Raw genomic sequence first — 23,626 nt, 5'->3', positions numbered from 1 at the left:
GCTCCGGTTTCCCCCCACACCCCAAAGATGTGCTATTAGGCTGATTGGCAGTAATAAATTGTCCCTAAATTAGTCTCCTTCAATGTGGATGGCCATAAAACATTAGATAAGGGTCATGGGTGGAGGGGGGGACTGATGGTGTTAAGATGGTGGCACGGGCTCATTGGGCCGAAGGGCCTGTTTCCCGGGCCGTTTTTGTTCTTTGAAATATTTTTTGAAATATCGCTGGCTTCAAAACTGTTAGTTTTGTCACATTCTTGGCATTGTTTGTTATGAGGCACAGTCATGACATTTGTTGACACAGGCTGATTGATCTCAAGACTAATCGATCTCAAGGCTAATCAATGTAAATCTATTTGGAATACTGCATGTAAAATAGTAAATAGTTTTAATCTGTAAAGTTATACAAGAGAACAATGTGTGCCATTTGATTTTTAATTTCAGTACCTAATCAATTAGATTGATTAGATAGCCCAACAGATATTGACAGACCCAAACTGTGGAACACTATTGCCCAAGTTAGAACTCAGCACATTTATAAATAAGGCACAGGACAGCATAAAATTAGACATTCCAAGTTTGAACTTGCATTAGATGTTTAGCCAAAATAATGAATTAAAGGCCCTGGTGTAATAAATGGAGACTTGGCTGAGTGCTAAATTCTCACTGGTGGTAGCAGCGGCAGGGTGAGTGCCAGAGAAATCATTATACAGTAAAGCAGTTTCAAACTTTAAAGTTATTTAGAAATTATGATGGATGTTTGCAAAACAGAACTTCAGAAATTTGGTGGATAATTTGTATGATCAAGGAAACAACCTACTACTAGTGAATCTCTCCATTTTGCGTACCATGCATTTATTTCCTGAACAATAAAGCTTTTATCCTACTGGTTTGTTAAAATAGGAGTGTATTCCCCCTGTGCTATTTTAATATGATGTATCACAATCTGCATGAAATTCAGATATTCTCAGATGAGTGCCATTCTTCCATGTCAGAGTAGAAAAATGCCTCATCTTTTACAGCACACTAACAATACAGCATTGTTCATAAAGGACTGTGTTTCTTAGGGTGGGATTCACTGACCCTGCCTGCCATCCATTTTTTGCTGAGTCACTGAATCTCCCATGGCATGTCCAATCACGATGGGGCTGGAAAATCCTAGCCCTTGTTTTGTTAAAACAAACTAAGCAGATATCTTTAATAGCAAAAGTCATCAAGGAGCCACTAATAGGAGCCGTGCCTTTTTTGGAGCATTTAATTTGCCCACAACATCTCAGAGAACTGGCTGTTTCAGCAAATGTTCACACTAATTCCATCATAATTAAAGTTACGGTGGAATTATGAACTGATAGGAGAAAAGCGAGATGGTTTCTTACCTACTGTAACGGCACCAGCATCAGTCTGAATTGTAACATTTCCTGAAAATAGAGTATAAAAAATTCTATTTGAAGAAAAATATTATGAAAAACTTGTCTTAGTAACAGCACAATAATTTTGATTAGTAAAGAAAGTGACAACTCGGCTTCATTCCTTTGAAACTGTCAACAGAACGAAAGAACCTCTGCTACGTAGATTAACAATGTGAACACATATTGGCTTGCCTTCCAAGTACCCATTTTATTTTCAATCTTTTTATACTAATAGTTAGACAAAGAGATAACCTTACAAAAAAGCTGAATTTTTTCAGCTCAAGCTTAGTTGACTCAAGAAACATCTGATTTAGAAGAAGAATCACACATTCCACACAGTGCAGGAGGGCACTCGGATCATCGGGCCTGCACCAACAATCCCACTTCAGCCCCATCCCCCTAACTCCATGTATTAACCCTGCTAGTTCTCCTGGCACTAAGGGGAAATTTAGCATGGCCAATCAACCTAACCCACACATCTTTGTGGTTTAGAGGTTGCAAACTTCTATCCTGTCTAATCATTGATTGAAAACTATTACAGTCTATTTGTAAAATTAGAACTATTTATATAAATTTAGAAAATGTGTTCCATATTGGGGGAAATACTTGGAACTAATTTTCCTATTGAAAAGTTGAAAATAAACACGTCTTCAAACAAAACACAGGGGATGAGATTTTCCAGCTGTGAACACCCCCAATGCCAGAAAATCCTGCCAAAGGTCAACAGACTTTCGCATACGATTCCTGTGGCGGGGGGGGGGAATCTGAAAATTCTGCCCAAGGTTTCTTAATGTGTAACACCTCTCTGTACCTGTTCATACCGAGGCAGATAATATACACATCATGCTGCCTCTTCATTTAAACCATTTCAACATCCAACGACCTGGCACTAGCTGTACATGCAACAAGACCCAAATAACGTGCGAGGCTGTCTTGAGTTCCCGTTAGCCACCAGTTCTTAAAAGTCAATCTGCCTCTCTGAAAAGGAAGCTAAACTGGATAATAAAGTTATTAATTATCACTGTTACAACTACAAACAAGGGAAGTGGAACATCAGGTAGCCCGTTCACGGATGTGGTGCTGGAAAGCCTTAATCATGGAGGTGGAGACGCAGGTCCAGGAAGCCCTCAAGGAACACCTTCTGAAAGGAGTGGGGAGCACACAGTTGGGGAAGTCAACGTAAGGAATCTGGCCCAGAGAACCTGGCAGCTATGTTGGAAGAAATTCAATGGCCTTACCCAGGTACTCATGGGTCAATGAAATTATTAGCAACTAATATTTCATACTCACCAAATCATCAATTTCTTGTATCACTCAATCCATCACAGCCCCAACATTCATCCATCAGCAGTTCCTAACACTCAGATCTAACATTTATATATACTATCCACAATGATGCCAGCGTCATTTCTCCATTAAATATCCTGAGGGATTCAGCTATTGCAAGCACTGTTCAAGCACTGTTACATAATCACTGGCATACTTCCTCTTTCTTCCAGGAAAAAGAGAACTGCGGAGGGGCACCAATTATTTCATTTAACTGCTTAATGTCTTCTCAGCTCCCATATCACCGTCAAACTGCTATCTGGCATGATGTACAAGCTACAGCTGGTATGATCATGATCCTCCTTGCTTTACACTCCTATCCCACTCCTTCGTCCCAGACATCCCCATGTAATTTTATGCTTTCAGATAGGCAAGAGCTGCGACCTATCCAGTCACACTCAGGGAGAAAAGAGAACAGCAGCAACCAGGCTGATGAAGAAACACTGCCATTCATTCTGACGTTCACAACCACAGCTCAGATATTGGCACCAACTATTAAACAAGATCATGTAGAAATGAGATCTCATGTAGTGAGTTACCAGGTAAAAAGCGGGTCAGAGTCAGGCCACATAGGGCAGAGTGGCAGATGTCTAAGGATGTAAAGTTGCATGTTCTGATGGCAGGGACTCAGCTGAGGTTTATAATGGCAAAGCACACTGGAGAGTGCCTATGGTGATGGCGAAGATACTTGCTGCATTGGCAGGTTTGCGAAAGAATCTCCTATCATTGCCATGGAGCATGGAGGAGGCTAGATCCAAAGTGGCAGAGGGCATCGTGCACAACATGAAACTGGTGGTCAACTCCAGGACACACAAGTAGATTCAGCTGTGTTGCCACATCCACTGTCCTAGCTTCCAGCGCAGCATAGGCAAAGTTGAGTCATCGCCCAACATACAAACTAGAGGCAAAGTTAAGCCATTCAGCTCTTCAAATCCACGCTGCCAATCAATATCATAGCTGATCTGACCGTAATCTCCCACCTGCCCCCAGTAACTTTTCATCCTTTTGTTTATCAAGAATCAATCTACCCCTGCCCTGTAAACATTCGAGGACTCTGCTTCCACTGCCTTTTGAGGAAGGGAGCTCTGGAGACTCACTACTCAAGAGAAAACAATTCTTCCCAATTTGTATGTTTCAGTCAAGTTACTTTAACTCCAAACTCCAGCGGATACAAACCCGAGCCAGCCCAATCTTTTCTCATAAGATAACCTGCCCATTCCTGAACAGTAAGCCTTGTTTGAACAGCTTCTAAAGCATATACATCTCCCCTTGATAAAGGGACTAATGCTATAAACAGCATGCCAGATGTGGTCTCATCAGTGTCTGACTGATGTAACCTCCTGACTTTTGTATTCAATTCCCTCGACAATTAATGATAGCATTCTATTAACTTTCCTAACTATTTGCTGTACCTATATACTAGTCTTTTTGCAACTGATGTATTAAGAGATCTGAATCCTGCTGAACCTCAGAGCTCTGCAATGTCTCACCGTTTAGATAATATGCTTCTTTTTAATTCCTCTTCCCAAAATAAGACAATTTCCCATTTGCCCACATGGCTTCATATTTCAATGCTGAAAGGGATATGCAGGTGGTGTTTGGAGAAATGCTGTCTGAAAAGCTGTGGTGGTTATGTCCATCTAGGGAAAAGCCTCCCCCTCACTTTTCACAGAGCTTCTCCTTCCTGTAACCTTCATTCAATTTGGTCACATTGCAGCCCCAGATACACATTCAGAGTGACACTTGCATGCCAGGAGCTGGTTAAAGCCTTTAAGGCTTCTGCAATGCCTGCACCAGTGGTGTTATGGAGTCCAATTTTGCAGCTACACTGTTTAATGAAACAATTTTTTATTCTTGTGCTTCATTTCGATCTGGAAAATGTATTAGTTCAAAGGCATTACAGAATGGAAATGTGTGTTCAATCTCAAATGATAGTTCTTACATTTTACAACACGAGCTCTTTCTGGTTCTGGCTGGCAAAGACCCAAAACCATAAAGACACTATTTAAATCATTTAAGACTTTAGATTTGGGTATTCTGAAATGTTCCCAACTTAAGCTTTGATATTTACAGAAACACAGGCGATCTTGTTTATGTACCTCACATATTGATACAAGTGAAAATTCTATAAAATTGTTTGCATGTGGCAACTTCTAAACTTCGTAATTTCCAAAACAAAATTAATGGGTTTTCCATTGTCTTGCTACTTTCCTTTTTAAACAGAAGAGCATTTGATTAGTTGCAAAAATGACAAGTAGCTATACTGTGAATCATAATGGATTTCCCGAACAGGCACCGGAGTGTGGTGACTAGGGGATTTTCACAGTAACTGAGTTGGTGCCAGTCTACTCGTAACACAAATAAATCAACTTTAAACTCTGCTTCAGAAGAAAATATGTTCATCAATAAATGAAAATTTGGTTGAATCATGATTGATTATAAGTTATTTTTCTGAATACTGTATTAACTTAAATGATAGCAAAGACAAAATTAATTTTTAAAAATTAGAACACCCACTGTTTTGTGTTTTGAAGTACTGCATTGCATGTAGATGCCAGATGAGAAAAAGAAACGTTCACTATTAAAAGCTGAATACATAAAATAATTTGAGTAAAATGTTTAGAAGGAATCCCTCAGGAACCCAATAGGTTTGATCAGGGATTCCCAAGCTATGCACAGTGACACAGCTGTTAGCACTGCTGGTTTACAGTGCCAAGGACTGGGTTCGATTCCAGCCTTGGGTGATTGTGTGGAATTTGCATGGGGTGCTCCGCATGGGTTTCCTCTGGGTGCTCCAGATTCCTCCTGTAGTCCGAGGATTTGCAAGTTAGATAGATCGGCCATGCTAAATTGCCCCTTAGTGTCCCAACATGTGTAGGTTAGGGGGATTAGCCATGGCAACTTCTAATAGGGTTACAGGGATAAGGTGGGGGGAGGTGGACCTGGGTAAGATGCCATGTTGGACAGTCGATGCAGATTTGATGGGTTGAATGGCCTCCTTCTGCACTATAGGGAATCTATGTAAATGTACCTTTAGAGACCCGCACTTTGCCCATGGAAGGTAAATAACTAAAAAAAAAATTTAGAATTGCAACTTTCATTGGCATCACAAAATGTCTTTTAAATCAGTACTTTGAGGGATCTGTGCAAATGGGAAGTGTACAGAATGAAAACCACAACATAAGTGAGCCATGAATAATGCATTCTGTTTTGCTGGAAAAGGCCCTCAATTTCATGCATGAACAAAAATGACGTGTCTCGGCAACTAGCCTCATTGTCTGCACTGTGGATTAAACCAACTGGGAGCAATGCACTCGGACTAACACCACATAGCAAATACTGTCCAACATAAATTTCTGATTCTGATTTTAAAAAAGCCTTCAACAATGGTCTTCTTGAGAAACTGAAGTTGTCTGAATTTTTCCTCGGAAAGTAAGAGATTGTTGCCATTTTCTGATTGAAACCAAATATTATATTCTGCTCTGCATTGCTTTTATGAAATGTCAGATGTTGTTACGTAAGTTATGGCAGCATTTCTTTCAGTTAAATACCACTATTCTATTTTTTATCATCCTAATCTGTTTCCAATTGCATAGAAATCTCCACTTCAAATCTCTCTGAGCAAATCTGGTCTGAATTGGAAGCCTATGGGGGTTTGAAATAGTCTGTACACCGGGTAGTGTAGGGGTGGATTTCCCCCTCCTGTTTTTGTTGGGTAAGGTCAGCCCAAGAAGAAAACCTCCTGAGATATCCAAATCACATTTCACGCTGATGAAAAACTAATGCAATTGTCCCCATCCCCTGCCACAGACATAATGGGATTCCTGTTGTTCAACACTGGGAACATCATTCCATACATTTACATATCTCATTATTAGGCCTCTATGCCTGAAACAGATGGACCTGCACGAAACGATGGAGGCCAAAAGCAAGCCAAGAATTCAGGAGGCCAAGCTAATGCAGCTGATCCGGTGTTGGATATCTTATCAATGGTGGCCTTTTGAGAGAGGAAGTTTCCCAACATATTCCAGAGTTTCCCATTTAACTGATATAGGAAGTGAAATATTTGACTAACCAGGTCTGGATTGTTATGATGATAACAAAAGCAAATTACTGGAGCAGAGGCCAGGAATCTGAAACAAACCAGAATATAATGGAAAAATTCAGGAAGTCTGGCAGCAAATGAGGGACTTACCTGACGAAGGAGCAGCACTCCAAAAGCTAGTGACACCTGCTACCAAATAAACCTATTGGACTTTAACCTGGTGTTGTGAGGCTTCTTACTGTGTTTACCCCAGTCCAACGCTGGCATCTCCACATGAGCAAATGAGAAAAACAGAGTTAGGATTTTGAATCCATACAACTCTTCTTCAGAGCTAAGAAGCTGATTTAGTAAGAGTTCTACTTGGAAACATTTAAGGGCAAGACAAACCTCTTGTATGCAGTATAAGAAATTAAGAGTGGCTTGCAAATCCTGAGAGGAATGGGCAAAGATGCAGTCAACTGCAAACTATATAAATCATGCATGTCCATGTTGGTTAGTTTTGGTATGGAGGCAACTGAGGTTAGAGTTTTCCACCTATCCAGAGGACAATTTATCTTTGATGGGTAAGCAGTATGGGGGCTATCAAATAGCTTGACACCAATTCAGATTTTAAGAGAGACTGTTTCAGCTTTCCCATTTAAGATGGTTGTAGTCATATCATGAGGCAGTTGCAGAATTGGATAAAGTTGCAGGATTATGATAAAGATTCTTGGACATCTCAATATCTGGAGCACAATCCCCAGATCTTTCGAATTTATTTGAGCCAAATGCTTTGATGAGGTCGACAGATGAAGAGCTGCTGATATTGCTTTCAACTTATTTCTTGAAATTATCTGACAACAATGACCATGTGGAGATGCCGACATTGAACTGGGATAAACACAGTAAGAAGTCTCACAACACCAGGTTAAAGTCCAACAGGTTTATTTAGTAGTAAATGCCACTAGCTTTCAGAGCGCTGCTCCTTCATCAGGTGAGCATGTCAAAAGTTCGATGACCACATCAGAGGTTTCTCTGGAAGGTCTGAAGCCAAGCTGTATCATGAGACGATTCCCTCACCCACAGGAAATAGGTGATTCAGCAGAACTCATCAGGATTTCCTTTGCTATGGACAAGACAGAAATACTTCAATAGTTTCCACAGCATGATTTTTCCCCATTCTTGGGAGACATTTAAAACTGTTGCTTTCTTTAATTCAGGGTTTTGGGTTGAGGGACAAGGAGTGGGGAAACCTCTTTTTCCTCTCAAATTTGTAGAATGAGTGCACAGAATCTTGACTTGAGCAAAAGCTCACCAGCTTTGAAGACATCGGGGACACAGGCTTCATTGTTTTGTTTTTCGCTATTCATTGCTTACTGCAGTTCTGCAATGGTGGTCGACCTATGAATTCCACCACATGGCAACAGCCTGGAGAGGGTGCATCAGCTACCAGTTTATGGTCGAGGAATTGTTGAAAATTGTCTTTCCAGCCTTGACAATTGGTAATGTTATCCTTAAGCAGAGAGACTCTGCCTGATGAGCAAAATGGCTTTTGTCCATACATTTTTGGCTTCTAAAAAGGTTTTTGTATGTCACGACAGTTAGCATACTGTTGCACCTCCCAAGATTTCTCTACCCCTACTCGTCCTTTATCTTCCAGATTTATCTTTGGGTATCAGCCTTTAGCTGTTGGAATCCTGTCTGCAGCCTTTGGTTGTTATGCCAAGCAATGAAAATTGCATGTTTATGCTCCTGAAGGTCACATTCTGTATTGTTTTTTGCAGGTTTTCATTGAATCAGTCCTGGCACTGACAATGCTCAAATGCAATGGTTTAGATTTTATTGATCCCACATTTCCAAAATGAGTTGCACGTGTGAAGATTTTGTAGGTTTGTTGCGAGCTGAATTTGGACCTTGAGGTTGAGACATCGATTTTCTTGCAACATCTTGGTGCTAGGTGAATGTTCACCATGGATTGACTACTTTGCGGGCATCAATCCCCTGGCTGGCTTGAGTGAAACAAACATTACTTAGATCTTTGACTTGAACAACGACATAATCCAGAAGGTGCTAATTCTTTGATCTGGGATGCCTTCATGTGGTTCTCTATTTACCCCATCGACGCAAGAGACTGTTACAAAAAGGCTATGCTGAGCACACTGTCAACAGGACACCAATTACCTTAGTTTTTTGCGTGGCATTTTTCCAATGGTCCCTCTCCAGAAATCAGAGTCTCAGCCATCCTTGGATGATCTTTTCTTCTTTACACACCAGTGTGGAGAACTTTTCCTTAATATCTTCATCAGAGTCATCAGTCAAGGCATAAGTGCTGATGGATTAAAGCTGAGTTGAGCTCCTGGGTAAGAGGTTTTTTTTTTAGGAGCTAGTTAACTTCAGAATCATGAATGCACAAATGTCTGAGGCACTGATGTTCAGTTGTGGGGGGAGGGATAAAACGTGCATGAACGCAACAAAGATTAAAAACACTGAACAAAAACTATTGCAGATGGTGGAAACACTCAGCAGATCAGGCAAAAACAAACACAAGGTTGATACTTTGGGTCAGGATCAACCGAACAATTAAATGAAAACCACAACATAAGTGATCCATGAATAATGTATTTTTTTTTGGTGGAAGAGGCCCTCAATTTCATGCATGAACAAAATGACACGTCTCAGCAACCAGCCTCATATTGTCTGGGAGCAATGCAGTAGGACTAACACGACATAGCAAACACTGTCCAACATAAATTTCTGATTCTGATTACAATAAAATGACATCAGCATTTATGCTTTGACCCAAGCTGAAACAGTAACCCAACTTTTTATTTTCTCTCCCCTCAGGTGCCATCTGACCTATTTATAGAGCCCTGGTGAGATCACACCTATTTGATCTATTTACCCAAGGAAGGATATAATGACAGAGGGAGTCAGTAAAAGCTCACCAGCTAACCCTTGAGATGGTGGGATTATTCTATTTTAGATTGAGGAGACTATGCCTGCACTCTCTAGAATTTAGAAGAATGAAGGGTGTTCTCATTTAATATTTCAAAATTCTCACAGGATTTAACAGGGGGATGCAGTAAGGATGTTTCTCCTATGTTTTCTGTTTTTAAAGATTAATTGTGAACAGATTAACACCATATGATTTTCTCCCACATCTTCAGAGGACAAGGCTGAAGACATTCAAACAAATCATCAGCATATGAACATAAGAAGAATAAGAGTTCAATGTTGCAAACCTGCTACAAAATAACTGCACATACTAATTCACTGTAAACTTCAATTTATATCTACCAATCGCAGATTACGCCATGTACTACCAATCGCAGATTACGCCATGTACTACCAATCGCAGATTACGCCATGTACTACCAATCGCAGATTACGCCATGTACTACCAAATCGCAATCCCTGCAAAAAAAAAATCAATTTAATGGAGTCTCTCAATTTCATAGTGCAGTTTCAAAATATTCATGACATGCTGCAAAGCATTTCCCACGTAACTCTTTAATACACAAGTCAAGAAGCCAGGTTTCAAAGTAAGAGCTCCAGAACAACCAAGTACTATCACACTGGACAGCAGAATGTGAGGTTGGATCCAGCTGTGACAAATAGCAACTGATTCACACAATAAAAGGGGCAGATATGAGAAGTTACTGAGACATACAAATGCCAAAAAGGTTTGTCCAACTGGGACACTTTGCAATCGAAAATCAGCTTAAATGTAATCTACTGAATTGCCTATGAAGCTGTTTACTAGGACTTCTATAGCTGTCCTCAATAGAATAAGGACATAAGAAATAGGAGCAGGAGTAGGCCATCTAGCCCTTCGAGCCTGCCCCGCCATTCAATAAGATCATGGCTGATCTGTCGTGGCTCAGTTCCACATTCCCGCCCTCTCCCCATAACCCTTAATCCCCTCACTTATCAAAAACCCACCAACCTGCGTCTTAAAAATATTTAGCGAGGCAGCCTCCACCACCTCAACAGGCAGAGAATTCCAGAGATTCACCACCCTTTGAGTGAAGAAGTTCCTCCTCAACTCCGTTCTAAACCGCCCCCTCTTTATCTTGAGGCTGTGCCCCCTAGTCCTACTGTCCTTTGAGCAGGAAGAGTGTCTCCACCTCTCTCAAAAAAGACAGTAGGACTAGGGGGCACAGCCTCAAGATAAAGGGGAGGCGGTTTAGAACGGAGTTGAGGAGGAACTTCTTCACTCAAAGGGTGGTGAATCTCTGGAATTCTCTGCCCGTTGAAGTGGTGGAGGCTGCCTCGCTAAATATTTTTAAGAAGCGGGTTGATGGGTTCTTGATAAGAGAGGGGATTAAGGGTTATGGGGAGAGGGCGGGAAAGTGGAACTGAGCAACGACAGATCAGCCATGATCTTATTGAATGGCAGGGCAGGCTCGAAGGGCTAGATGGCCTACTCCTGCTCCTATTTCTTATGTTCTTATGTTCTATCCATCCCATTCATCATCTTATACGTCTCAATGAGATCTCCCCTCATTCTTCTAAACTCTAACGAGTACAAGCCTAGTTTATTCAGCCTCTCCTCATAGCTCAACCCCCTCAACTCCAGTATCAGCCTAGTAAACCTCCTCTGCACTCCCTCCAAGGCCAAAATATCCTTGCGTAAGTACGGCGGCCAAAACTGCACACAGTACTCCAGCTGCGGCCTCACCAATGCCCTACACAGCCGCAGCAAGACCTCCCTACTTTTATATTCAATCCCCCTCGCTATGAAGGCCAGCATCCCATTCGCCTTCCTGACCACCTGCTGTGGAAAGGGACTTCCAAAATGGTGGACCTCAAGTTGGAAAACAAATTGCTACATTATCAGTAAATCTAGCAAGCAAGATTCCATCTTTTTAGAATACTTGAGTGGGCAAAGTATGATCCCTTGCATTATCCTTTACAACCAAAAAGGCCTGTGCTTCTGCCAAAACTTCAGATTTAGATATTTAATGACAATTCCTCCTCATGGGTATGAGTGGGATGTTGGTCACATTGATGTACAATGTTAATTCTAACTTGCTGTCAGATAAAACTTTTGAATTCCAACGTAACATCTAAAATTTGCCAACATGACCAAATAATGGTAACACTGGAATCCTACAGAATATGAGCAATAGTGAACCCTCATCTCAAATGTGTCATTAGTTCAGTCTAACTGATTATAATTTGCTCTTTTCCAAATAATGTAGCTCGAGTTAAAAAACTGAGTTTCCTGTCAACCAAGAACCAAGGTGGCCCTTTCAGTTGCCACACCATCATTGAATTTTCTCACTCTGAAACCTCAGGAGCCAGATTGTCTTTGAGAGATGCTACCTGCACCAGGAATCCGTATAAATATATAACGATGTTTTTGGAGAAAGCTCCGTTGATGGGCAAAACTGTAGTTTCAGTGCTACTTTAGTGATGAATCCTCCAGTAAAGAAAATCCAGCACAACATGTCAATAATTCCAGCATTGTATTTGCTGATTTAATAACAAAGCAGTATCCACACTGCTTTCATCCACTTCTGGTGCAGTGCACTCCAAATGCCTGGGACAGGTGCCATGTGCGTATACTGCAATCATGATATCAGTGTGATATCATGATATCATGATATCATGATATCACTTGATATCATGATGTCAAGTGTGCAATCATGATATCAGTAAACATTCAACATTCAAGATTGGTTGGTAGGACGGCTGAGGAACAGTGGAGGATTTTTAAGGAGATCTTTCTCGGTGCTCAGCAGAAATATATTCCAATGGTAAAGAAGGAATGTAGAAGGGATAACCAGCCGTGGTTATCAAAGGAAATAAAGGAGAGTATTAAATTAAAAGCTGATGCGTTCAGACTGGCTAAAAGTAGTGGGCGATTAGAAGATTGGGAAAGATTTAAAAATCAGTAAAGAATGACTAAGAAGTTGATAAAGAAAGGAAGGATAGACTATGAAGCTAAACTAGCACTAAATATAAAAAAGGACAGTAAGAGTTTTTACAAATATATAAAGAGGAGGAGGCTGGCTAGAGTGAATGTTGGACCCTTAAGAGGATGAGAGGGGGGATTTAGTGGTGGGAGATGAGGAAATGGCTGATGCCTTAAATAAGTTTTTTGCCTCGGTCTTCATGGACGAGGACGCGAATAGCTTGCCGGATATTAAAGATAGAAGGATGGTAGGAGTTGAGGTCCTGAATGTGAATACTGTCACTCGAGAGGTAGTGCTTGATAGATTAATGGGACTGATGGTGGACAAGTCCCCAGGACCGGATGGAATGCATCCCAGGGTTCTGAAGGAAATGGCAGAGGTGATGGTGGATGCCTTAGTGATTATTTACCAAAATTCGCTGGATTCTGGGTAAGTGCCGGAAGATTGGAAAATGGCTAATGTTACGCCGCTGTTTAAAAAAGGTAGCAAACAAAAGGCAGGGAATTATAGGCCGGTTAGTTTAACATCTGTGGTTGGAAAAATGCTTCAATCTGTCATCAAAGAAGAAATAGCGAGGCACCTGGAAAGGAATGGTTTGATAGAACAGACACAGCATGGATTCGTTAAGGGCAAGTCGTGTTTGACGAATTTATTGGATTTCTACGAGGATGTGACTAGTGCGGTAGACAGAGGGGAACCGGTGGATGTGGTGTTTCTAGATTTTCAAAAGGCGTTTGATAAGGTGCCTCACAAAAGGTTGCTTCAGAAGGTTAGGGTGCATGGAGTTGGAGGTAAGGTGTTAGCGTGGATAGAGGATTGGTTGTCTAATAGGAGGCAGAGAGTTGGTATCAATGGGTGCTATTCTGATTGGCGGTTGGTGACTAGTGGAGAGCTGTAGGGATCGGTGCTCGGGCCTCAGCTATTTACCATTTATATAGATGATCTGGAGGAGGGGGCTGAGTGTAGGGTGATGAAATTTGCTGATGACACGAAGATGAGTGGAAAAGCAAATTGTGGAGGGTGTGGAAAGTCTGCAGAGGGATCTGGATAGGCTGAGCGAGTGGGTGAGGACCTGGCAGATGGAGTACAATGTTAGCAAGTGTGAGGTTATCCACTTTGGGAAAGGGCGAAAAGCTGCAGCATGCTACGGTGCAGAGGGACCTGGGGGTCCTTGTGCATGAGTCGCAAAAACCCAGTCTGTAGGTGCAGCAGGTGATCAAGAAGGCAAATGGAATGCTAGCCTTTATAGCGAGGCACATATAATATAAAAGCAGGGAGGTCTTGCTGCAACTGTACAGGGTACTGGTGAGGCCGCAGCTGGAGTACTGTGTGCAGTTTTGGTTGCCGCACTTGCGCAAGGATATTTTGGCCTTGGAGAGAGTGCAGAGGGGGTTCACTAGGCTGATACCGGAGATGACAGGGTTGGACTACGAAGAGACTAAATAGACTGGGTCTGTACTCGTTGGAGTTTAGAAGGATGAGGGGGGATCTTACAGGGACGTATAAGATAATGAAAGGGATAGATAGGGTAGAGGTAGAAAGATTCTTCCCACTTAGAAAGGATAGCAGGACTAGAGGGCACAGCCTCAAGATAAGGGGGGGGGGTGCAGTTTAGATCGGAGTTGAGGAGAAACTTCTTCACTCAAAGGGTGGCGAATCTCTGGAATTCTCTGCCCGTTGAAGTGGTGGAGGCTAACTTGCTAAAATGTCTGTCAAAAACCTATCTACCCCTGACTTAAATATATTTAGCGAGTTAGCCTCCACCACTTCAACGGGCAGAGAATTCCAGAGATTTGCCTTTGAGTGAAGAAGTTTCTCCTCAACTCCGATCTAAACTGCACCCCCCCTTATCTTGAGGCTGTGCCCTCTAGTCCTGCTATCCTTTCTAATTCCCTTGTCTGTCAAAAACCTATCTACCCCTGACTTAAATATAAGGGAATTAAGGGTTATGGGGAGAGAGTGGGAAAGTGGAACTTATCCACTTCAGATCAGCCATGATCTTATTGAGTGGCGGGTCAGGCTTGAAGGGCTAGATGGCCTACTCCTGCTCTTATTTCTTATGTTATGTTCAACACCAATTTGACACTACAGTACTATTTTACACCTCACCACTCTCGTTAATACTTTCAATTAACACACACAGCTGAACTTGCATTCAGCAACATGAAGGACCTCCTTCTATTTAAAAGGACCAATAATGTGCAGGTTAGTCCCTGATTACTTTCTACTGGCTCTACTCAGTTTGTGGAAGTGCTGGGTGATTGCGGGAATAGCTAACAGTTGGTAAAATTTACAAGCCGTGCTGCTGCATGTGGCGCAGGTTTTGCATTGGGATTATAGTCGCAGTCCCCCTTGAGCTACAGCATGCCTGGGAGATGATGCAGAGGCAAAGAATTCAAACCGCTTGAAGAGTGAGGCAGGAGGAGGACAACGACGCTCAGCTTGAGAGTTTATCCACTGAGGATCTTCTGGGAGAACTCCTCCAAATTCAACATAAGCCAGGAGCAGCATATTTGTATTAGTGCTTCATTAAGGATGTATACACTGAACTCTCTTGGAATATCATCTCTTGGAACTAGACCTGTAGCCTTAGAGCAGGACAAGGAACGCATTGCAATGGCCCATGACTCAGACTGTAATCAGATCCTTCCAGGTTGTAAAAAAATGACAAGTAACTATGGATGGTGAACTTTGTGCAGCGAGCATGCCAGAAGAGAGGATTTGATTATCTCCTCCCCCAACTGAGAAAACCAGCACATGGCTTTGCCAGGATACCAGTACTAGGCCAGGCAAAGATACCTAAAGACCAGGCATTAAAGGAACACACCAAGGATAATTAGCTGAATATTTTATAGAGAATTAGACATTTTATCAGATAAAATTGGTATGGAATGATTGTTTTATGGAATCATTGATTTCAGGATTGTGGCCAAGAGGACTCTATGATGGTCTGCAACAAGAGGCAATAAGGTGCAGAATGTTTGAACAATGGCATCAGGGAATTTTGTCCATGGGAACCGGAGTCAAATGATATACTCTTCTTGAAAATGGTTATGCGGCTGCCTCATTTTGTGTTCTCTTTGAAATGCTCACTAAACAGGGGCCAGGTTCCCCATGGCATAGAGTGCCATCGAATGGGTTTGCAAGCACCACTTCTTAGTGATAAAGTGTACCGAAATCACAAAAGGTTACCATTCACTGTGTGCTGGTGAATGTCTGATATCCTAGCAAATGTCACGATGCATTCAGTAAATACCAGTAATCTTTTAGCCGGTATGTCACATCGGTAGTAGGAAAACATATCTCCACTTGAAGAGGCAACCTTTGATCAAGACTAATCAGCATAGCTTTGTAAGAAGGAGGTTATGCCTAACAAATTTAACAAAATTTTCAAGATTACCAGGTGTGTGGATGAGCGTAGTCTTGTGGATTGTCGTCTATATGGATTTCAGCAAAGCCTTTGACAAGGTCCCACATGGATGATTGATATTGAAAAGGTAAAAGCACATGGGATCCAGGGTAACTTGGCAAGTTGGATCCAAAACTGGCTCAGTGGTAGGTGACAGAAGGGTGGTGGTATAAAGCTGTTTGTGACTAGAGGCTGATGTCCAGTGGCATACCACAGGAAACAGTGCTGAGTCCTTTATTGTTCATGGTACATATAAACAATTTAGATGAGAATGTGAGGGGAATGATAAGTTAGTTTGTGGATAATACAAAGATTGGCAGGTTGGTTACTGAGGAATAAGGTCTTAGGTTGTAGGAAGATAAAGATGGTTGGTCAGGTGGGCAGATCAGTGACAAATGGAATTTAATCCTGAAAAGTGAGAGATGATGCACTTTGGAAGGAGTAACAAGGCAAGTGTGTACTCAATGAATGGCAAAACAATAGGAAGCTCAGAGGAACAGAGGGATCTTGGGGTGCTTGTCCATAGATCCTTGAAGGTGGCAGGACAAGTTAATAGGATAGTTAAGAAAGCATATGGGACGCTTGCTTTTATCACTCTTGGCAGAGATTATAAGTAAAAAGTCTGACAACACCAGGTTTTAGTCCAACCTATTTATTTGATAATATTCTCACTAGCTTTCGAGGGGACAGCCTCTTCGTCAGGTGAATGGAGAGTTCTGGCCTCAGACAGAGCATATAAAGCACAGACAGTTTAGAGATTACTGATTAAAATGCGAATCCTTACACCTAACCTGCTGTTCAAGACCTGAAGTGGCTGACAATGTGAGTGGTAGGAGCACTGATCACAGTTTAAAGAGATGTGTATTGTCTCCAGACAGTACAGTAAGTGAGGTTTTGCAAACCCAGGCAAGTCACGGGGGTTACAGATAGTGCGACATGAACCCAAGATCCCATTCACCTGACGAAGAGGCTGTCCCCTCGAAAGCTAGTGAGAATATTATCAAATAAATAGGTTGGACTAAAACCTGGTGTTGTCAGACTTTTTACTGTGTTTACGCCAGTCCAACGCCGGCATACCCACATCAGAGATTATAAGAGCAGGGAGGTTATGCTGGAGCTGTACAAAACAGTGGTTAGGCCACAACTGAATACAGTGTGCAGTTCTGGTCACCTGACTATAGGAAGTAATTGTTCTGAAGAGGGTGCAGAGGAGATTTACCAGGATGTTGCCTGGGATGGAGTATTTGAGCAATGAAGAGAGGCTGGATAGGCTTGATTGGTTTTCTTTAAAGCAGAGAAGGTGGAGGGGTGGGGGATGGGGAGTGAAGGAGAGACCTGATTGAGGTTTGTGAGACTACGAGGGATAGTTAGCAGCTGTTACCTTTAGTTGAAGGGTCACTAACAAGGGAGTATAATTTTAAAGGTGGAGAGCAAGGGGTTTAGAGGGGATTAGAGAAAAATATTTTCACCCAGAGGGTGGTTGGAATCTGCAACGCGGGAATGGTAGTGGAAATGGAAAACTTCACAACTTTTAAAATGTACGTGGATGAGCACTTGAAATGTCATAATGTTCAAGACTAGGGACCAAGTGGGTTTTGTGTAGATTGTCTAGTGTTGTCAGTGCAGACTTGATGGACTGTAGGGCCTCTTCTTTTGTGTGTGACTCTATAACTTATGTGAAACCAAAGGGTGGCTTCTAGGTGAGAAGGATTATCTGCTATAGAACTGGCTAATGAAGCTTCTCTGAAATCAACACATGGCCAACTTTCATATTACAAAAGCCAGACTGTCACTGAGCAGACGACCTGGGCTCTTGAAGCAAGAGTTTTGTAGCTCAATGTTGGAACACTCACTGGAGTGAACGTTTCACCTTGTATTGGTCTATTGCATCCTCCACAAACTTGGCCAGTGTTTTAGCAAGCAACTCAAGAAAAGGAAGAAGAGAAGAGTGCAATCACATATTCATGTTCAGGGTGTATCATTTGATTCCAATTTCCATGAATAAAATCTGATCACTATTGCTCAACAGTTCCTTACAATCCCTTAGGACTATCATAGATTCTATCTGTCCACAATTCTGCTGAGGCATACAGCCACTCAGCAATGCGTTCAGCTGAAATGCATAGCACAATTATTGTTAGTCAGCACCATGGTTGCCCACATCACCTTGAACAAATGTAGGTTAATTGCCTATCCTGCACCCAATTTTGAGGGCAGTCCAATTTTGTCTCCTTTATGTTTTAACTAGCAAAGAACAAAGCCATGCTTCTCAATTTTAAAATGCAGCCTGTTTTGATTTGCAGCTTAAATGGTTCCATGTGTAACTTCACTCCCTAGTGACTTAACAGCAGTAGTCAAACACAATCTTTCAAATTGCCTACATTCTTGGGACCCACAGTCATAGCCATATGGTGGCAGAAATCATCCAACACTCTTAACTCTCATCTTGCTGAACATACAGAACTCTTGCTCAGTTAGCATTGCAAACATTCTAGTGCATGATTATATTTTCTTTGACAAGTTTACAGACAGCTGCAAGTTTTCTTTTGTCTAAATGTAGACCGCCAGGCAGTACAATGAGAACTGTATATTATCATCATCCTGGATTAGAATAGAATCACCATACATGATTCTTCTCCAGTACTGCACTGTTTCTCAATTTCCAACGTGTGATAACGCTTTAAACAGATATTGGAGCTGTGTTTTCTCTGCATTGTAGCCCAATATCCAAAAAATTTACAAAGCAGAAGACAGGAATAGTGGTGATCCAATGTGATTAATTTCTGCTCTATTTATGTTCCCTGCATACTTCCAAAAGTGGGTGATATTGCATCCAGAATAGGTCTTTCAACATTCAAGTAGTTTGTAAATGTATGAGCTGCCAGAAGAACTGCAAAAGGGAACTGAGAATCCTCAATGCTACCTCTAGACTCTGAAGGTTTCATGGTATCAGATCAAGCATAGGCAAGGAAATTTCCTTTTCATTATCAGCTACAACCACCCTCAGTTGATAAGTTAGTAACATGCTCCACACTGAATACCTGTTGTAAGATGCATTGAGTAGCAAGGGCACAGAATGAAGTCCCATGCCTCGAATGTAACGTCCATCACCAAGAGACTCAGTGACATCACTAATGACTGAGCTGGCCAAGTCCTGGATTGTGAAGGACATATCTGCCAAATAAGCCTGTGGCAGGTTTTGAGAACCAACACAAGGGGAAAAACAAACTTGATCTTGTCCTCACCAATCTTCTTGTCGTAGGTGCATCCATCCATGACATATTGATATTAGCAACCATCACACGATCCTTGTAGAAGTGAAGATATAATGTTGAAATTGTATAAAACACTGGTAAGGCCACAACTGGAGTACATTATGCATGTTTGGTCACGCATTACAGGAAGGACATAATTGCTGTAGAGAGGGTGCAGAGGAGGTTCAAAGAACGTTGCCAGGGCTGGAAAAGTGTAGCTAGGAGGAGAGATTGATAGATTGAGGTTATTTTCCTTGGAACAAAGAAGACTGAGGGGTGACTTGATTGAGGTGTACAAAATTGAGGGGAAGAGAGAGTGGACAGGATAAAATTGTTTTGCATGGCGATGAATTCTAGGACCAAGGATTCAAAATAAGTGGCAGAAGGTGTAGAGAGGACATGAAAGAACATTTTTTACACACAAGCTAGTGGGTGTCTGGAGTTCATTGCCTGAGGTGGTGGTAGAGGCAGAGATCCTAACTCTTCAGTGCTGTAAACTACAGGGCTATGGGCTGGGTGCAGGAAGGTCAGATTTGAAAGAGCACCTGGGTGCCCTCGGACTGACGTAGATAAGATGGACTTAAGAAAAGTTACAGCAGAAGAGGAGGCATTAAGTTTTGTTAATTGTTTTATCGTTCTTACTGGGTGTGGCACATAGGTATATTATGAAATTAAACACACATTTTTCTATTTTGACAGTGTGAGGATAAGGTGTTTCACTCCCAGTGTAATCCTGTTGACACAAAAAGAAGCTTTTATCAAAACAAACTTTAGTTTTAACAATGCAGTTTAAATATAACAGATGAATTGGCTTAACTTTTACCAATTGAAATATTTAAACATAACAAGATACAACTCTTAACTATCACTATTAATTCCAATTTAAGCAATATTCCTCACAGACTTAAACTCTCTTTCAAAACCAGTTAGCAAACAACACAGACTTGCGTGGTGGTACATTGGTTGCTGATCCTTGAGCCTCCAGAATACCTTTGGAAAGACTAACCTATTTTCTAGCTGATCCCAGAGAAAGAGGAGACCTCCTGTTCCTTGCAAACCCAAACAGAAACTGCCTGTTTGTCTCTGTAAACTTAGCTCTACCCCTTCACATAACTCTGCATCTTGTCAATCAACCTAATTAAATCCTACTCTGAAACCCCAGGGGAGAAACCGAAAATAAATAAAAATAAACACCCCATTATCTAGGATCTCTTCTACATTCTCAGCAGACAAGTCAACTCCCTATAAACAGAGCTGACTTTTAAATATATCTTTCACAAGAAACATGATATAAATACATTTCTTAAGGGTACAGTATCGTCACACTTTGGGTGTGGATTACTAGCTCTCTTTATTGCAAGCAGCTATTGCTGTTAGTATACATGTCCTGTATTATAGCAGCACCATTTTTAGGTATGCGACTATTGGCATGCTTCCCTCCACTTGACTAAGGGTTGCCCCCTTTGTGATGGTTATAATACAATTCTGTTGATGGTCTACATTATCTCTTGGATGCTCGGTTTTGAGCTGCTAGGTCTAATCTGAATCAATCTCATTTCGTATGCTTGCACTTCCACATAAGACATGTATGTTCTCCTTGTGAACAGTTTGTTCACAAGGAGAACATACATGTCTTATGTGGAAGTGCAAGCATACGAAATGAGATTGATTCAGATTAGACCTAGCAGCTCAAAACCGAGCATCCAAGAGATAATGTAGACCATCAACAGAATTGTATTATAACCATCACAAAGGGGGCAACCCTTAGTCAAGTGGAGGGAAGCATGCCAATAGTCGCATACCTAAAAATGGTGCTGCTATAATACAGGACATGTATACTAACAGCAATAGCTGCTTGCAATAAAGAGAGCTAGTAATCCACACCCAAAGTGTGACGATACTGTACCCTTAAGAAATGTATTTATATCATGTTTCTTGTGAAAGATATATTTAAAAGTCAGCTCTGTTTATAGGGAGTTGACTTGTCTGCTGAGAATGTAGAAGAGATCCTAGATAATGGGGTGTTTATTTTTATTTATTTTCGGTTTCTCCCCTGGGGTTTCAGAGTAGGATTTAATTAGGTTGATTGACAAGATGCAGAGTTATGTGAAGGGGTAGAGCTAAGTTTACAGAGACAAACAGGCAGTTTCTGTTTGGGTTTGCAAGGAACAGGAGGTCTCCTCTTTCTCTGGGATCAGCTAGAAAATAGGTTAGTCTTTCCAAAGGTATTCTGGAGGCTCAAGGATCAGCAACCAATGTACCACCACGCAAGTCTGTGTTGTTTGCTAACTGGTTTTGAAAGAGAGTTTAAGTCTGTGAGGAATATTGCTTAAATTGGAATTAATAGTGATAGTTAAGAGTTGTATCTTGTTATGTTTAAATATTTCAATTGGTAAAAGTTAAGCCAATTCATCTGTTATATTTAAACTGCATTGTTAAAACTAAAGTTTGTTTTGATAAAAGCTTCTTTTTGTGTCAACAGGATTACACTGGGAGTGAAACACCTTATCCTCACACTGTCAAAATAGAAAAATGTGTGTTTAATTTCATAATATACCTATGTGCCACACCCAGTAAGAACGATAAAACAATTAACAAAACTTAATGCCTCCTCTTCTGCTGTAACTTTTCTTAAGTCCATCTTATCTACGTCAGTCCGAGGGCACCCAGGTGCTCTTTCAAATCTGACCTTCCTGCACCCAGCCCATAGCCCTGTAGTTTACAGCACTGAAGAGTTAGGATCTCTGCCTCTACCACCACCTCAGGCAATGAACTCCAGACACCCACTAGCTTGTGTGTAAAAAATGTTCTTTCATGTCCTCTCTACACCTTCTGCCACTTATTTTGAATCCTTGGTCCTAGAATTCATCGCCATGCAAAACAATTTTATCCTGTCCACTCTCTCTTCCCCTCAATTTTGTACACCTCAATCAAGTCACCCCTCAGTCTTCTTTGTTCCAAGGAAAATAACCTCAATCTATCAATCTCTCCTCCTAGCTACACTTTTCCAGCCCTGGCAACGTTCTTTGAACCTCCTCTGCACCCTCTCTACAGCAATTATGTCCTTCCTGTAATGCGTGACCAAACATGCATAATGTACTCCAGTTGTGGCCTTACCAGTGTTTTATACAATTTCAACATTATATCTTTACTTTTTCATTCCATACCTCTGCCAAAAAAGGAAAGCTTCCCATATGCCTTCTTTACAACCTTGTCTACTTGAACTGCTACCTTTAGGTACCTGTGTATCTATGTGCCAGGATCTTCAACTTTATTTACCCCTCTTTAGTATATTTCCATTTATTGTGTACTCCCTATAGCTATTTGACCTCTTGAAATTTATGACCTCACACTTCTAAGTTAAAATCCATCTGCCACTTTACCATCCACTTCACCAACCCATCTATATTGTTTTGGAGATTATAACTATTCTCTACCTATCCACTACTCTGCCAATCTTTGTGTAGTCTGCAAATTTCCCACATTCAAATCATTAATATATAACACAAATAGTAAGATTCTCAACACCGAGCGAGCCCTGTAGAACATCACTTGATCTCACATCTCACTCTAGAAACGTTAATTAAACAACTTTCCATTCACAAGGGCATCCATCCACCATTATCCTTTGTTTCCTGTTATTAAGCCAACTTTTTATCCAGTTTGTCACATTACACTGTATCCCATGGGCTTTTGACTAATATGCCATGTGGGATCTTGTCAAACGCCTTGCTAAAATCACTGCACTATCTTCCTCAACCCTTCTTGTCACTCCTTCAAATAGTTCAATAAAATTTGTGAGGCAGGACCTTCCTTCATCAAATCCAAGTTCACCATCCCTGGCTAGTCCATGCCTTTCTAAGCGACAGTTAATCCTCTCTTTCAGGACTGATTCTACTAATTTGCCCACAACTGATGCAAGGCTAACTAGCCCATAATTGTTTGGCATTTCCTTCAATCCCTTTTTAAACAATGGAATTACGTTTGCATTTCTCCAGTCCTCCAGTACCTCCTCTGTATCGAGTGAGGGTTGGAAAATCATCCTCAGAGCAAGTGCTATCTCCTCCCTGACCTCTTCCAGCAGCCTCGGAAACACTCCGTCTGACCCTGACGGCTTATCAACTTTCAGTTCTGGTCACTAAGAAAATAAGGAGACATTCAACAACAAGAATCATTACTGCATGATGCCATGGATTTGATCCTGGTGTTAAAGATCTGGCATGAGGAAAGACTGAAGAAACTCTCATGCTAGAAAAGTGGTGCCTGAAAGGTAAACTATAATC

The 23,626-nt window shown here is 41.4% G+C and overlaps 1 protein-coding gene across 2 annotated transcripts in view; it reads right to left on the bottom strand.

Moving 5' to 3' along the window:
• Positions 1-23,626, bottom strand: part of fam185a (family with sequence similarity 185 member A) — a 68,717-nt gene that overhangs the window by 24,723 nt on the left and 20,368 nt on the right. For both annotated transcript variants that reach the window (XM_080207459.1, XM_080207458.1), the window contains exon 5: positions 1,377-1,418. In XM_080207459.1, the coding sequence (XP_080063585.1) occupies positions 1,377-1,418 (42 nt within the window). The remainder of the gene's footprint in view (positions 1-1,376; positions 1,419-23,626) is intronic.

Source organism: Carcharhinus amblyrhynchos, chromosome 19 (genome assembly GCF_965287045.1).
Source record: "Carcharhinus amblyrhynchos chromosome 19, sCarAmb.v2.hapA, whole genome shotgun sequence".
Lineage (NCBI taxonomy): Eukaryota > Metazoa > Chordata > Chondrichthyes > Carcharhiniformes > Carcharhinidae > Carcharhinus > Carcharhinus amblyrhynchos.
Note: the sequence above shows the minus strand (reverse complement) of the source record. Positions and strands in the feature narration are given on the sequence as shown.